Genomic DNA, 15,010 nt, shown 5'->3' on the forward strand with positions numbered 1-15,010 from the left:
GTGATCATGATGAATGCCTTGGTAGTGTGCTGGCGAGAGGAACATCTTATCGGACGTCTCTACCCACTGCAATCAGAAGTAGTTCCCCCAGCCGGAGGGAGAGGCAGTCCATTTGTTGTTCGATAGGTCTTCCCCCAAGAAGTTTTCAGCATTGGAGTGTGAGAGTGGATGGTCTCCTGTGCGGCCGCTTGATGTGTATATACAGCAACCCTTCAGTGCTTCATCCGCGCCTCAATGGTACAGATCAGCTACATCTACCTCTTAACCCGAGCAGTGAGTTAATGCATGAAATGTACATGTGGGTGTAACTATCCTGTACATGAACTCATCATTGCCTGTCTAGTATACAGTCATTTTTACAATCAAAATTGTGTTCATCATGGCTAGTAAAGATTTATTGGGCTAAGGGGAGGGGGTGGGGGTATTTAAAACGTGTTTCGAGTTCTTCTTTTCACAGGCCCGGCCCCCTTAAGCTGATCAACGAAAGAATCCCCCTGTGCTAGCCGCTCGGTACATGTTGAGCTCATCTTATTTACTATAGTGCTTTGGATCGGGATCATGTGAATCCACTACGGTTTAAAGGAATGTAGGAAGGTATTTGTTGTTGTTCAATAAATCCACTGGATTGTGTTTATTCATTCTATACCATTTGGAACGTGTTGTAAATGGGATTTCATGCACTTTATTATTTTTTGGGGGTAATGGGAAGGGTGGGATGTGGGGCGTTAATCAGTCTTTTCCTAGACTTCACAGCTCCGTACTACCAGCACAAAATGGCTTCAATAGGCAACATCCAGGCGCAACCCCCCCAACAAGATTCAAGTGGACACTTGGATAGGCCTCGCAGGATAGCAACTTCAAAACTAGTCACCTGATGTAGCAAGAAGCTCTGTTTTCCCAGGGAGTGTGGTAACAAGTCTCTTTACTAGAAGTCATTGTAATTCTGAACAGGCTTCAAGTTGCTTTGTTGGGGTTGGGTTGGGGCTATGTATTTGTGACTCTTGCAGATTAAGTTGTATGGCCCACCCTTCAAAAAATCTACATTCAAGCCCACGTCTACAGTTCATAAGGATGGAATCCTTCGCGCTCAGTCTTGCGGTATTTAAAACGCTTCTTCTGGAAATTAGTTCATCTTTGTATTGTATTCAGTCATACAGCTGTGTCCTTACTAAGGCAGTATTGTAATGCCATACTTGTCTTGTAGTTCTGTACTGCTTTGGATGGGTATTGTGGGGGGAGAGGCTTTTTTCTTTGCATTTTTTCAGTGTGCTGTGTCCTGTGCGCTTTCCAATACCCCGAGACCATCAGGAATTCTCCTAACTCATTGTATGTACACGTTTCCTTGCGCATCGAGCATCACGTAAGGTCACTAAATGTGTCACATTTCTCTTTAACATTCATTGTCTGGCTAAATTCCTCCATTGCAATTCCTTTGCAATTAGTTACTATACTTTGTATTGACAATACAATGAGTGAACTATCTGTAAAGGATTTTCTTATTGCATAATAAATGCATAGCTTGTTGTGATTGAATACAGTTTTGGTATGCATTTGTTCTTTTTGGGGGCTTGTGTGGGGGGAGCTTTTCTTGTGCTTTTTCAGGTATGACTAAAGCTTGGAGCTTTGTAGAGCACGGATGTGACCTGCGCTCGAATGACATCCTTTTCAAAGTGGAAATTGAAGGCAGATAAGTTGAATCCATCAAATATTGATGTTGGAAAGCAGAAAATTTCTCAACCCTAGAGGGGTTGCTTATCTTGAAATGGGCACAACTGCCCTTCATTGTTCTTGAAATGAAAGCAACTTGCTATACTTGACTGTAGAAATAGCACTGCCGTGCTTTCTTAACAAGTCTCTTGTGATAACGGGAAGATTTGATGGACCCTCATTGATTCTGACGTTATCTGCAGTAAAGCATTTGGGTAAGGATAACAATAGTCAGTTCTACGATACTGTGAGGGGGGGGGCGTAGGGGTGTTTCTTCTCTGCCTCTTTGATCTTTCAGAACAGTCCAAAGGAAGAAAGCAGTTCACCTAGGACAACACAGGAATCATCCTGCCCTTTGAAATCAACCAGCACGCAGTTTGAACATGTGGAGTCAGGTTGCTTTTGATGTGTTTATCGATTTAGAGCAGTTAGCCCTCAGCTGCTGGCCATTGCGCAACTGTGCAAGTGGCAGACTGGTCACAATAAATTTCTCGCAATCGCGCAACTGTGCGAAGTTAACTAAATTCAGTAGCTGGGGAAAAGCTGTGCATGGTGCAGCTTAAAATTTGGTCTGAAATGCAGCGCAACTGTGTTGCTTTAGTTTATGTTGTGCATTGGTTTTGGTTGGGTGTATCCCTACACTTCTTTTCACAGATCAGAGTGCAAGACTGGTTCAAGCACGAGCGAAGTCCTCTAACCTGGAGCATGTAGTAAGATGTTGTAACCTGTCAAATCAACTTCTGCAATGTTGTAGTTGACATCTTGGAACTGGCTTTATGTTAACCTCAAATCATCAGTAACAACAATGCTTTACTAGCATATTCCTCTTTGGCCACAGGGCCCTATTGCTTTGCATCTTAAAACCATAAGATGAGTACAACTCGAATCTTTGAGTATTGTGTGGTGGGTGTGTTGTGTAGATCACTCTTTGTTTCAGATCATTCTCGTCTGTCCACTCCGATCTCGCCTGCCTCTGAATGCAAAGCCATCTGTGGAAGCTGTCAGCGAATATGAGTGTGGCCCCCTGAATGAAGTATCAACCCCCCCTGTGCGCTTGAGCTTAAATCTGAACCCCCGACGTCCTTCGCAGAAGCCCCGCTCTCTGTGTTTGTGTGTGCCTTTCTTTTCCCTTTTTGGTTTCTCAGGTCAAATTACCTAGAAATTCTTAATTTGTCATCTGGGATGGCCTAACCTGTGATGGAACACTGAGAATCCAGTCACATTAAGATCAAGAGCTGCAAGCTTGTCTCGCTAATACTGCATCACTTCAGTCTCATGGGTGCTAAGTTAAGTAATTTCGGTTCCCTTGATTCCTCTTTAACATATCATGGCTTTAATGTGTAACTCCACTTGTTGCATGTACATCAGCTCTGCATAACATTTTATTTGTAAAACAACATAATGTTCGTGAAGTTGATGTGAAACATTGCAGCAGTATTTGGTCCAGGGGTTTTTTTTTTTGGGGGGGGGGGGGGACAACACCTCTTCTCTCTTCCTTTCAGATTTCTCGTTCAGCTTAACTTGATACTGAGCCAGGCGACTTAAACCTCTGCAGTCATTGGATGACTTGGTACAGCGCGCCTCTAGGGTACAATCTCTTATACTTTGAAGAATTGAGCATCACTGAGGAAGCATAGCCGTGGTATATTCTGCTACGCCAGTCGCGGTAAACGATAACCATATTGACATTTGGCATTTTTGGATGAGTATTGGTACAAGTGTTGGGTTAATGTGGGAGGGGGGTGGGGAGGCTTAAATTGTCTGTCTTTTTTCCATTACAGCTGTAAACTTCACTGTCCGTTTTGACCTGCAAGTCCTGCTGAATTGCAATGGGAAACGGCTTTGAGTATCGCCAGGGACGCTGGTATTGTGGCTTTAATGTGGATAAAAGGATATCGTGGAATCAGTCATGCCAATACAGTGTCGTGGGGGAATGCTGGGGATTGGGGAAACCAGTTGTCTCTTTCTTCTAGTTTCAGCCTCGTGACCAAGAGAAATCCCCATGTGGTGACAAAATAGCAGCCAGGTGTTCAGGGGTTTTCTTTTCCTGGAGGAACAAACTTCAGGTTTTGTTCCTCCAGGTTTTGCTTTTGCCCTTCTAACAGCAACAACAAAAAGCAAAAGACTCCGGTGGTGGCACTCCTGACTCTGTCGGGACAGGGTTCAATCCCCTGCGGTGTCTTGCTTTTTTTTTTTAAAGTGTGCTGCTTTAGGAAAAACTGGCATTAAGTTACACATGGGTTCCACAGCCATTGTCCCATTTTGAATATCTCAGGCCTAAAGGTGATGGTTATTGAATGTTGGGATATTAAGCTAGCATGTGTACAACTCTACTTTGAAGTTCAATATCTAAGATGGTGACTGTGCTAGACACTGACAGTACAGTTGAAGGTAACACTGTTATGTTTGGAAAATAATCCTTTATAACATTTGTTAGAATATAATAAACTCTTCTACCCTCCTGTTACCCTGACTTGTTTTTTTACTCAATCACAATACTGCTTGTTTCACTTGTATGTAAGGAAAATTCACTTGTACTCTACAGGCAAAGCTGTTACTGACATTAGCAGTAGAAATGCTTCATCAACAGGATCTAATAAGCCAAAGTGAAGAAGGAAGGATCCAACAGATTGAAGTATCTGGGTTACCTGCAGGTCATAGTCTTAAAGTGTTATTTCAGTTCCCTAAAACAAGCTTTGGGAAGTATTTACGTCTAAAATTCAATTCATGCCACAAGTAACACTTGCTCATTGTTGGGAGTGAGTAAACTGCAGATTAGACCAGGTTGTGCATGCAGCAGGCTGCTAAATGTGTGGCCTTCATTCAGACATGTAGAAAGCTCTGCCAGCCACAGTAACAGGAACCTTATCTAATAAGTGTTTATTTTAGCTAAGACTACAAGTCTTTTCTAACTGGATCAATGCAATAATTTTCTGATGCTAGTCTGTGTCTAAGTCACATTTATTGATAATTACCTATTAGTATATAACTAGAAATTGTTATATACAGCTGGGAAGTACTGGCAATAAGTACCTATAAATGTGTGTACTTAAATGATTTTGGTCCATATATATTTTCTTGAACAGTATGAATGTGAAGAGCATTAAATCACATTTAATGTCTCATTTTGGTGAATATATATCCTGATACTGTACTTTGTAGTTTTTAAGAAGCAGTTGTCAGTGTTTGTAGTAGTAAAACAACTAAATAGTGTTAGATGCAAACTGACACACATAATGTGGGCATGTGGGTACAGTAAATAGCAAATAATTATGAAAATAAAAATAGGACAGTGGGCACATTTTCATCCAGCCTCCTCCCTTTCAACCTCCTGCTGCAAGACAAGGCAGTATCCAGATGAGAATCAGTACAGACCATCATGGGCGACGCCAGGAATTTTGGGCCCCATGACAAAAAAATCAAATTGGGCCCCCTCTGTTGTCACCACATCTCTCGGACTTAACTATCCCATCAAAAGCTTTACATAACTCTAATCAAAGGCTTGCAACTGTTTTGCGTCCTGTAGTTCAACACTAGTACTAGCACAATATTTACTGCTGGTGATTTGTACATGCATGCAAGTCTGCATTCAGTATGCAGTGCAGTTCACTATTTGATGCAAGATTAAAAGCCACAGTAAAAATGTGCTAAAGGCCATTTCAATTTAACTTTTACTGCCCAAAACACGTAAAAAACAAAGATATAATTAATTTCATTATTATATTTGAAATATATATACTCAATGATGATGGTTTAACAATTTTATATTGGTGTTTACCTATTTTTTGGGGCCCCTGTCAGACGTGGGCCCTTGAAATTGTCTTAACTTTTCCCCCCTATATTTCGCCCCTGCAGAGAATACAAACATAGCTACATAGCTACAAGGTGCCTGTTAGATAGTGAACAAAGTCACAAAGGCAGGCTAGCCTGATCTGATCTGGGAAATCCATGAAGCAAGGAGGATGGATGACAGCGTGGGCCCAATATGCTGAAAGTAAGAGTCTCAGACCTTATAGAAAGCATCTATTTTGGAGTGAAGCATGCACGCCATGTATTCACTAGGAATGCAGTCCATAACAATGTTGTGCCATGACTTTTTTGTTAGAGCAAAAACATTTTCGGTCCAGAAAAGCAGAATGTTCTTTCTCAGCAGCAAAAGTGAGTATATTGAAGAAGAATTTTTAAATAAAAACAAAACAAAAAGATTCTTATTTTCAGGTGATTAAACATGCATGAAATTATACTTATGAATATTATATACCATGACTGCCTTATTCTGAAAATAAAGGGCCTCAAATCTTACACACTGGACCTTTAAAAAATAATAATCGCGGAACCAATGTGCAGAAGGAACTTTTACACGGAGCCATTTGACGTCCGTGTTCGTAGCTATCTCGGTTAGCTTCTTCTCGCCGCCTGTGCAGTCCTCCTGTTTGATGAGGTGTGGAGGAAAGAGGAGATGTGGTCCTTTTTTGCCAGGGATCCTGTCAAAGACTTCGCTTATGAGATTCTGCCAGACACCCAGGAGAAGTCTGGAATATGGACTCTCCATCGGGGGAAGCGAAAGGTAAAAGAGGCAGCCGGCGAACGTCACTGATCCTCGGCTAGCGGTGCGAGTTGGCCCCGCTCCGTCCTGGAGGCCTGTCAGTGTTTGCTCGGCGCTTTGATTCAGCCTTCAGGCACCACGTCCTCCAACATGTCGCTGTTGTCAGTGTCTTTCTCATCTTTCTCGGTGTTTAAATGTCACTCTCTTTATTTATTTTTCTCCCCCTGTGTCGTTAATTGTCGCTAACAGGGCGAACTGTGGCTTTGTTTACTCCGAGAAACAGACACGTATTTCTCGCCACGTCACCCCGTTTTAGCCGCGTTGACAGCTTTTATTATAAACGTGTTCAAGCTTCATCACGTTCATAAAGCTTCAGCCCCTCATCACTAACGGGATCCCACATAACCAGCTGTCCTCTTTATTATCACTGAAACAGCCTCAAAGCAGACAGTGTCATCACTACAGGGCCGGATAATGACAAGCAGGCACCAGCCTCCTGTTTTCATCATGTTAATGTGTTTAAATCCTGTTTGGTGATTTGATATTTATGTGTTTGACTCATCAACTCTTTGGTTATTCGATTACAGAGCGGATAGCATGGTAATGGTTTAAATTAAAAGTCAAGTAAAGGGGTTTTGTTAGTGCACAGTGTTTCACCGAGGACCATAAAACATAGTGCAGACAGTAAAGTGCACACACATTACAACACAAAGTGCAGAATACATTTAGACAAAAAACAACAGACCCTCCCTAACAGGATGTGTATGTATGTTTGCATGACTACATATGGATGTCTACAGTACGGCTGTGTTGGGTATATGCAGTAGAGAGAGGTAGATATTGAATAAAATTTGAGTAGTGGCAGATAAAAGGTGTAAGCGTGCATGGATATAGGTTAAAATTTACATTTTATTGTTGTTTAACTGTCTGTGGGAATAAACTCTTCCCCATCCTGGCAGTGTTGGTCCTTTTAAACTGTGCAGCCCAGAGACGAGTACATGGGAGGGGTGTGTTGGATCATCCACGGTACTTCTGGATTTGCGCAAGCATGTTGTAGATGTCCGTGACAGAGGAGGGAGATACCCCCGATGGTCTTTTCAGCCTTCCTCACAATCCGCTGTAGGGCCTTTGCGGTCAGAGATGGTTCACTTGCCAAACCCTTGCCGTGATGACCCCTCCTCTCAATAGTGCCTCTGTAGAAAGTGGTCAGAATCTAATCACGTGTCAATTTATATGAGTGAATTATTTCACCCCATCCTGTCTCCTCAGACCAATGCAGAGCCAGTGTCGGTGTTTGTGTACGAGGTAGCACAAGGAACAGAGCTGCAAACTCAGCTAGCCAAGGCTGCCTTCAAACGTATGAAGACCCTGCGTCACCCTAACATCCTGGCTTATGTTGACGGATTGGAGGTGAGTGATTTGTGCACCCGTCTTTAGCTCTACACACACTGCCACTGTTAACAATGTTGAAAGGAACATAAGTGAGTGATCATGAGTGTGTGTCGTGTAACTAACATATAATTAGTGTCTCATCCCCCACCATCTGCTTTCCTCTGCATGTTTACGTTCAGATAGAGGTGAGTGTGAATATGGCACTGTTATAGTGAGTAGTGCACTACATAATGTAAGCTGATTCTTACAGTGTTTTCTCAGTTTTGTGTGTGCAACGACATTGATAGTCCAGTTATGCTGTATGCTATTACTACTGTTATACACAGTGAAATACATCAAGAGAAATCTTAAAGATCATTACTGGACAATATGCATTCATAGTTTTCCTCCTTGTTCATGTTTGTTGGTCATATATTCATAATTTTCTACAAATTTTCATCATCCCTGAAACTGAGCAACACTGGTAAAGTTGCCAAACTCCTTATCTCAATATAATTTCTAACAAATCCCTTTAAAATGATAGTGTGTAGGTCTGGGTGATCATTCATTATTTACATTTATTGCCTTTTAATAGAATTTTGTGCTGATACAACTATACTGTTTATTATAAAATGTTGTTAAAAACAACAACACGCACATAAAGTAACGGTTGTTTTTTATTTGGGGTTGCTTCACAGACAGAAAAGAGTCTGTATCTGGTTACTGAGCAGGTGACACCCCTGTCAGTCCACCTGAAGGCCCAGGCAGACAAAGGTGGAGCTGGGGACCTGGAGGTCTCCTGGGGACTGCATCAGATAGTGGTAAGCATAAGAGCCATCTGATACTATCAGGGGAGCCATAGTTTTGTCACCTGTCCTCTGTAAGCTCTTATTCCATGTCTGCCATTTTCCTCCTCTCACAGAAAGCTCTGAGTTTCCTGGTCAATGACTGCCACCTGCTCCATAACAACTTGGGTCTGTGGTCTGTTTTTGTGGATCGAGCCGGGGAGTGGAAGCTCGGGGGCCTCGAACATGTAGCCCCTGAGCAGGGTGACCCAAGCGGGGTCTCACTTCCTGCCCCCAAGACTGTTTACCCAGACATGGAGAAATATGACCCACCAGAGATGTCCAATAGCAGTGGAGAGAAATGGTAAGAGAAACCGAGAGAAGCAAGTCAGAATAATAATAATATGTAACAGGATGAAAGGGTGGTACCTGAGTAAGGTGTTGATGTGATATTAAACTTGGCCTTTTGTTGGAACCTTTGTGTTAAGCTGTGTGCTTATTTGTTGCAGGGCAGGGGAGGTGTGGAGGCTAGGCTGCCTGATCTGGGAGGTGTTCAACGGGCCGCTACCTCGCACGTCCTCCCTTCGTTCACTTGGAAAGGTGCGACAAATATATATGATATTATGATTATTTTGTTGTTTATTTTACATTAAAGAGCAGAGGTTTCACTCATGTAAAGAAGAATCAATGTGAGAATCAGACTCATATATTCAGGTTCAGTGACACTTTGTTTGTGACATGGGAAAGTGATGTTCATAGAGCTGTGTCCTCTTTGTGCCCACAGATCCCCAAGGCCCTGGTCCCTCATTACTGTGAGCTGGTGGGGGCTAACCCCCGAGCTCGGCCCAACCCGGCCCGCTTTCTCCAGAACTGTAGAGCCCCCGGAGGGTTCCTCAGCGGCAGCTTTGTGGAGAGCAACCTTTTCCTGGAGGAGATACAGGTCCACAGACTTGCATAAATATCCATCTTTATTATGTATAATAATAGTGTTTGTATCAGTGCCAACATCAAGATAGAAACTGATCAAGTTCTAATGAACTGTCCTGTCACACACATAGTTTAATTTGATGAAGCATGTCCCTAGAACCCATGGGTTAGTATAAGAGCTAATTGATAATAATAATAATAATAATAATAATAATAATAATAATAATAATAATAATAATTCAAACTTTCTCTCCAGATCAAGGAGCCAGCTGAGAAGCAGCAGTTCTTCCAGGATCTGAGTGACAATCTGGACTCCTTCCCTGAAGACTTCTGCAAACACAAGGTCCTGCCCCAGCTGCTGACTGCCTTCGAGTTTGGCAATGCAGGAGCTGTAGTCCTCACACCACTCTTCAAGGTGAATCTTTACTGCCCTGGGCAAGTTTCACACATAGTTTAATATCACACAGTATACTGCAGCCTCTCCAACCATCTCTGCAACACATAAACATACTCTGTCCTACTCTACATACTTTGTCCAAGCAGGACATGGTGACACTGGTATTAATATCATCTGTCTGTCTGCCAGGTGGGGAAGTTCTTGTCAGCAGAAGAGTACCAACAGAAGATCATCCCTGTAATTGTGAAGATGTTTTCCTCCACAGACAGAGCCATGAGGATACGACTGCTGCAGCAGGTAGGTGTGACAAGACCTTAAATGCTCTTAAAGGGTCAGAAAAACATCAGTTGCTGTTTGTTCTAACGTTGTTTCTCCGTCTCTCTGTCTCAGATGGAGCAGTTCATTCAGTATCTGAATGAGGCAGCAGTCAATTCCCAGATTTTCCCTCACGTTGTTCACGGCTTCACAGACACCAACCCCGCCATCAGAGAACAGACTGTTAAGGTAGTCATCATGCTTAAACACAACCCTAAAACCAGGAGAAGTTATTAAATATTACTTGTGCACCGGATGATGAACTCTTCCCTGTTTTCCTCCTCCAGTCTATGTTGCTGCTCGCTCCCAAGCTGAATGAGACGAACCTGAACCAGGAGCTGATGCGTCACTTTGCCCGGCTGCAAGCCAGAGACGAACAAGGCCCGATCCGATGCAACACCACAGTCTGTCTGGGCAAGATCGCATCCTACCTCAACGCCGGGGTAAAGTACACACCTATACCACTTAATGTCAACGTTTAATTCATTAATGCAAAAAACACAAAAAACGCTTAAACCAAAGTTTTGCAAAGAATCCGTTTAAATGAAAGAATTTTGTCATTTCTTTCTTCAGACTCGACAACGTGTTCTGATTTCTGCCTTCTCACGAGCCACTAAAGACCCTTTCCCAGCTTCACGCTCTGCTGGTGTGCTGGGCTTCGCCGCCACGCATAACTACTACAGTGTAACAGAGATCGCCGCACGCATCCTGCCCACCCTCTGTGTCATCACGGTTGACCCCGATAAGGGCGTCAGGGACCAGGTACACATGACTGATGGAGATCTGTGACAACATGGTGATGTAGTTGCTCAATATGTAATGTAACTACATCAAGGAGTATTTAGATTGTTATTTATTAGCAGCCATATCAAGATGTCAAGATACAGTCATTTGATATGACTACTCTTATGTGTTACCGTTTGTTTGGCTCATGAATTCAGCTTTGTGTACGTATGTTTAACTTCTGTAGACCTTTTTTTTGTTATCTCTGGAATATGCTGATGTATTTCTGCTTAGGTTATCCTCTCCTGTTTTTTCTCTCAGGCATTCAAAGCCATCAAGAGTTTCCTTTCCAAGCTTGAGACTGTGTCAGAAGACCCCACCAAGCTGGCTGATATAGGTATGTAACACACTGCACTGAGCCGCTGTCTGCTCAATTTTCTCCATTTCTGGGGAAAAGAAAACAAACACTGACTAAAAAATTGAGAAAACTTGAAATCCTCTCTCCTGTCGCCTCTGCAGAGAAAGACGTAGCATCATGTGCTCAGCCTGCAGGGGCCTCTTCCAGCTGGGCCGGCTGGGCTGTGACTGGCATGTCCTCGCTGACGTCTAAGCTGATCCGCAACGCTCCAGGGACAGAGGGGAGTGCAGGAGCTGACGGCACCGGGCCTGCCAGCGACACCAGCCCTACCAGTGCCACGGACGAAGCACCTGCACCTGGTAGGGTTATCACAGTTGATTTGCTTGGCTCCTATAATATTGTTGGAGGATGAACAGTTTTAAAAGAGCATCAGAATCGAAGACGACATTCTCTGGAGGCATTTTTCAGACTTGAGTCCTGCCCAAAACATGCAGTAATCTCCTTTACAAAGTCCTAAATATGCCATCACAGCCTTTTCTGTTTTTTTTTTAAAATCACAGGTGATGAAAATAAAACTCCTCAAGCCCCTCTGACTCACCATGCTGCCTCTAGTCGTGCCAACAAATCACAGGCTCTTGAAGTTACAGACAACGACGACGAGCCGATAGGAGACCGCTGGGATGACGAGGAGGACTGGGGACGCTTGGAGGTAGGATTTCACGACTTTTTAATGAAAGAGAAAAATGCCAAAGTGAGAGTGAGAAATATGTATATGTGAGATTATACTGTGACATAAATGTCATTTCTAATCTCATAAATTGTTGACTCTCTCTCTCATGTAGGATCCAGAGAAAACTCACACAGAGACAGATGACTGGAACAGTGACTGGTCAGGAATGGCATCATCCAAAAAGAAGGCCAGTGACAGAGCAGTATGAGCCCTTTAATGTGTACCCATTACACAGTACTACCTTTAGTGCTAATACTACTATTTCTAATGCACCACTGATATTCTTTAACGCTACTACTGTGAGTAATAGTGTCTCTACATAACAACACCCATGTATAGTATTGACAGCAAATGCAAACAAAGCACAGCAGATTCGTTTTCTGTGTTAAGAGAACCAAAACCAAAGAAATCTGTAGTTTTTTTTGTTTTTTTTTAGCCTTTTATATGATTTGAATCCTTCTCTGTTTTTAAAGCATTTATCATCTCTCTGATATCTAGGTGGGCCGGTCCTCTGCAGCGGTGAAAAAGCAGAGCTCTGACTGGAGCAGCTCAGGCTGGGACGCCGACGACAGTTGGTCAAACGAGAAAGAAGGCCAGGGTCAGAGCTCTGCGGGCGAAGAAGGCTGGGGCAATGACTGGGGAGAGGAGGACACAGACACAACGTTGACCAACACGACACTCCCTCTGCCCGAAGGGGTGCGATTAGCCAGCGATTACAACTGGGAAACAAGCTCAGCCAAAGCGGCCAATCAGAATGATCTGTTCGCCAGCGTGTCCCAGAGAAACACAACCAGCACTACTGCCACCACGGTGAGGACGGAAAGAGGCAAAAACATAGAAGAGCAGAGATAGACTGATTAAATTAATGTTAATTATATTTGAAATTAAAAAAATGTCAAAAAATGTGAATCCTGACAGTAATGAAAACTTAATATTAATAGGAATAACACATTTTACATCAAATTGTACATCAACTGTAGACTTAAGTAATCATCAGATGTACAAATGGAGGTAGAGGGATAAGGGAGGAGGGAAACGTCGATGCTGTCGTATTTTAAATTTGACTAAAGGTCAAGAAGACATGAGTGTGAAATGAGAGAAATAGTCATGATGTGTGTTGTGATTTCTCCTCGTCAGGCTGGAGATGGCTGGGCTGCAGAGGCAACAGGAGAGTGGGGGGCCGAGGAGAGCTGGGAGTCAGTGGAAGGAAACCAGGGGGGTAAGTGTCTCACCAGCCCCTCATATCAGAAATATGAACCTTTTATTTGCTCCAAATAGTGCAAATATAATGATACTTTATTATACATACTCTGGTGTTTAATAAAGATCCAAGCTTCTGTGCATGTGTAATGCTATGTTACTTCAGTGTATTCCCACTAAAGCTGTTCCTGTGCATTGAATTGTCTTTTATTGTCTTCCAGGTCTCAGCAAAGCTGAGCTGTCCAAGAAGAAGCGTGAGGAGAGGAGGAAAGAGCTGGAAGCCAAACGGGCAGAGCGCAAAGCTGCTAAAGGTCCTCTTAAATTGGGCGCACGGAAGCTGGATTGAGCGGGGACGCAAGGATTTGAGGATTTAAGGGCGGGGATGGAGAGTGAGGAACATGGACCACAGTGACTGGACCCGGAGCAGTGGTTGGAGGATTGACATTCCACATACTTAAGGACCAGAGAAGAAGTGTTAGCAGTGAAGAAATGACCGTGAACAGCAATCACAATGAAGGCTTCTTGCTGGTTCAGCTGAGGAAAATGTTGCTGTTGGTCAGACGGTGACTCTCTGCTTCTCACAGATGCAACAGTCCAGTGCTTTACGGATAGAGAGGAGACAGAGACAGAAAAGAAAGACATGAAGCAGCACTCCATGCAGCAGAGTTCACACAAAACGTCCCTCCCCACCTTTTTTTTTTTTTTTTTTTTTTAAATACATAATTCATAAAGGTTCAGTTGTAAAGTCAATGTATATAAATGTTGCATCTTGTCTTAAAGTGACATGAAGAAGACACTTTTTAAAAAATCACAAGTATATACAACAGAATTCAAACATGTATTATTGTATTGAATGATTCTCGGTACACACACACACACACACACACACACACACACACACACTCTTACAGTGGATATGAATGTTTTAGTTCAGCTGTCACTAACTTACAGATTTAAGACTTAAAATCGATCCATGCATGCACTTGTGTATTTGTGTGGCCTAACAAAAGCTTTCGTGGCAAAGTACTACAACCGTGTTGAGTCTACTTTGCACATACAACACTGTACTGAACTGGCTGGAGAGCTGACACATTTGACTGGTTTCAGATCTGTTATTGTGTTAATATGCACTGCAGACACATGACGAGAACACGAGTAGTGCAATTGAGGCTGGAGAACTGGTTTAAGTGTATGGGTTGTACATGCCTTTGTCATATGTGGGGTAGTGCTGGGGTGGTGGAGGGGTTCTCGTCGGTCCAGGGTAAAGAAATTCCCTAAAAGTTTCTTTTACTCTTTTTATTTGTGCCTTTTATTTGTCGGATCACTTTCAAGGTTTATGAGAACATTTTAAAAAGTGGACCTGAAATGTCTCCCACCAGTAGATCCCTGTCTTCATGATGATCCTCCTGTCTGTGTTGGATGTGGCATTGCTTGGTTTGTTGTAAGATGCTGCATAGATGAAAAGCTGACACAATCAACAGCCATCACCACTGGAGCTAATGTCCTGCTATGGGGTGGTCAAGTCAGGTGAAGAACTATGCTGTGTTGGTGGTAAACTGAGGGAGAGTAGATGCAACCTTTTACAGTAAATCCAAATCATGTAGCATGTGAGCTATTCTAAAAAAAATAAATCTAATTAAAATACTTGTATGTTTCTTCTTTAAATTAAAAAGATGTCGTCATATTCCTCCTCAGCACACGTATGAGCCAATGATTCACCCTATTTCTCCATCTAAAGCACTCAAGATAGACTTTAATGATCCCATTTATCTTTCATCCCTTGATCCCTCAGCCCTTCATCCCTCGTCCCACCTACAGTACACCATCTTGGTTCATTTTCATCCACAATATGTAATATACCTGTCTAAATCTATATCCAAATTGGTGTGCTCTTAAATATTTTTTCATGACAAATGGTTTTGTGGCCTCTTCCTAATTTGGCACGACATCT

General features: G+C 42.8%; 1 protein-coding gene across 2 annotated transcripts; it reads left to right on the forward strand.

The window, feature by feature from the left end:
• The first annotated feature begins 6,058 nt into the window (after positions 1-6,058).
• On the forward strand, positions 6,059-14,703 carry scyl1 (SCY1-like, kinase-like 1). Of its 2 annotated transcripts, none has more exons than XM_019253545.2 (18): positions 6,059-6,274; positions 7,523-7,663; positions 8,323-8,445; positions 8,547-8,773; positions 8,919-9,009; positions 9,194-9,349; positions 9,593-9,751; positions 9,923-10,030; positions 10,124-10,237; positions 10,336-10,491; positions 10,622-10,810; positions 11,093-11,168; positions 11,291-11,488; positions 11,690-11,838; positions 11,972-12,046; positions 12,358-12,669; positions 12,997-13,078; positions 13,281-14,703. In XM_019253545.2, the coding sequence occupies exons 1-18, from the start codon at positions 6,167-6,169 to the stop codon at positions 13,403-13,405; spliced, it is 2,589 nt and encodes an 862-aa protein (XP_019109090.1). In that variant the 5' UTR covers positions 6,059-6,166; the 3' UTR covers positions 13,406-14,703. The 2 variants fall into 2 exon arrangements, with proteins under 2 accessions (XP_019109090.1, XP_010737506.2); XM_010739204.3 differs by having other exon boundaries at positions 6,060-6,274; positions 11,972-12,061.
• The last annotated feature ends 307 nt before the right edge of the window (positions 14,704-15,010 follow it).

The sequence above is a fragment of the Larimichthys crocea genome, chromosome I, assembly GCF_000972845.2.
Source record: "Larimichthys crocea isolate SSNF chromosome I, L_crocea_2.0, whole genome shotgun sequence".
Taxonomy (NCBI): Eukaryota; Metazoa; Chordata; class Actinopteri; family Sciaenidae; genus Larimichthys; species Larimichthys crocea.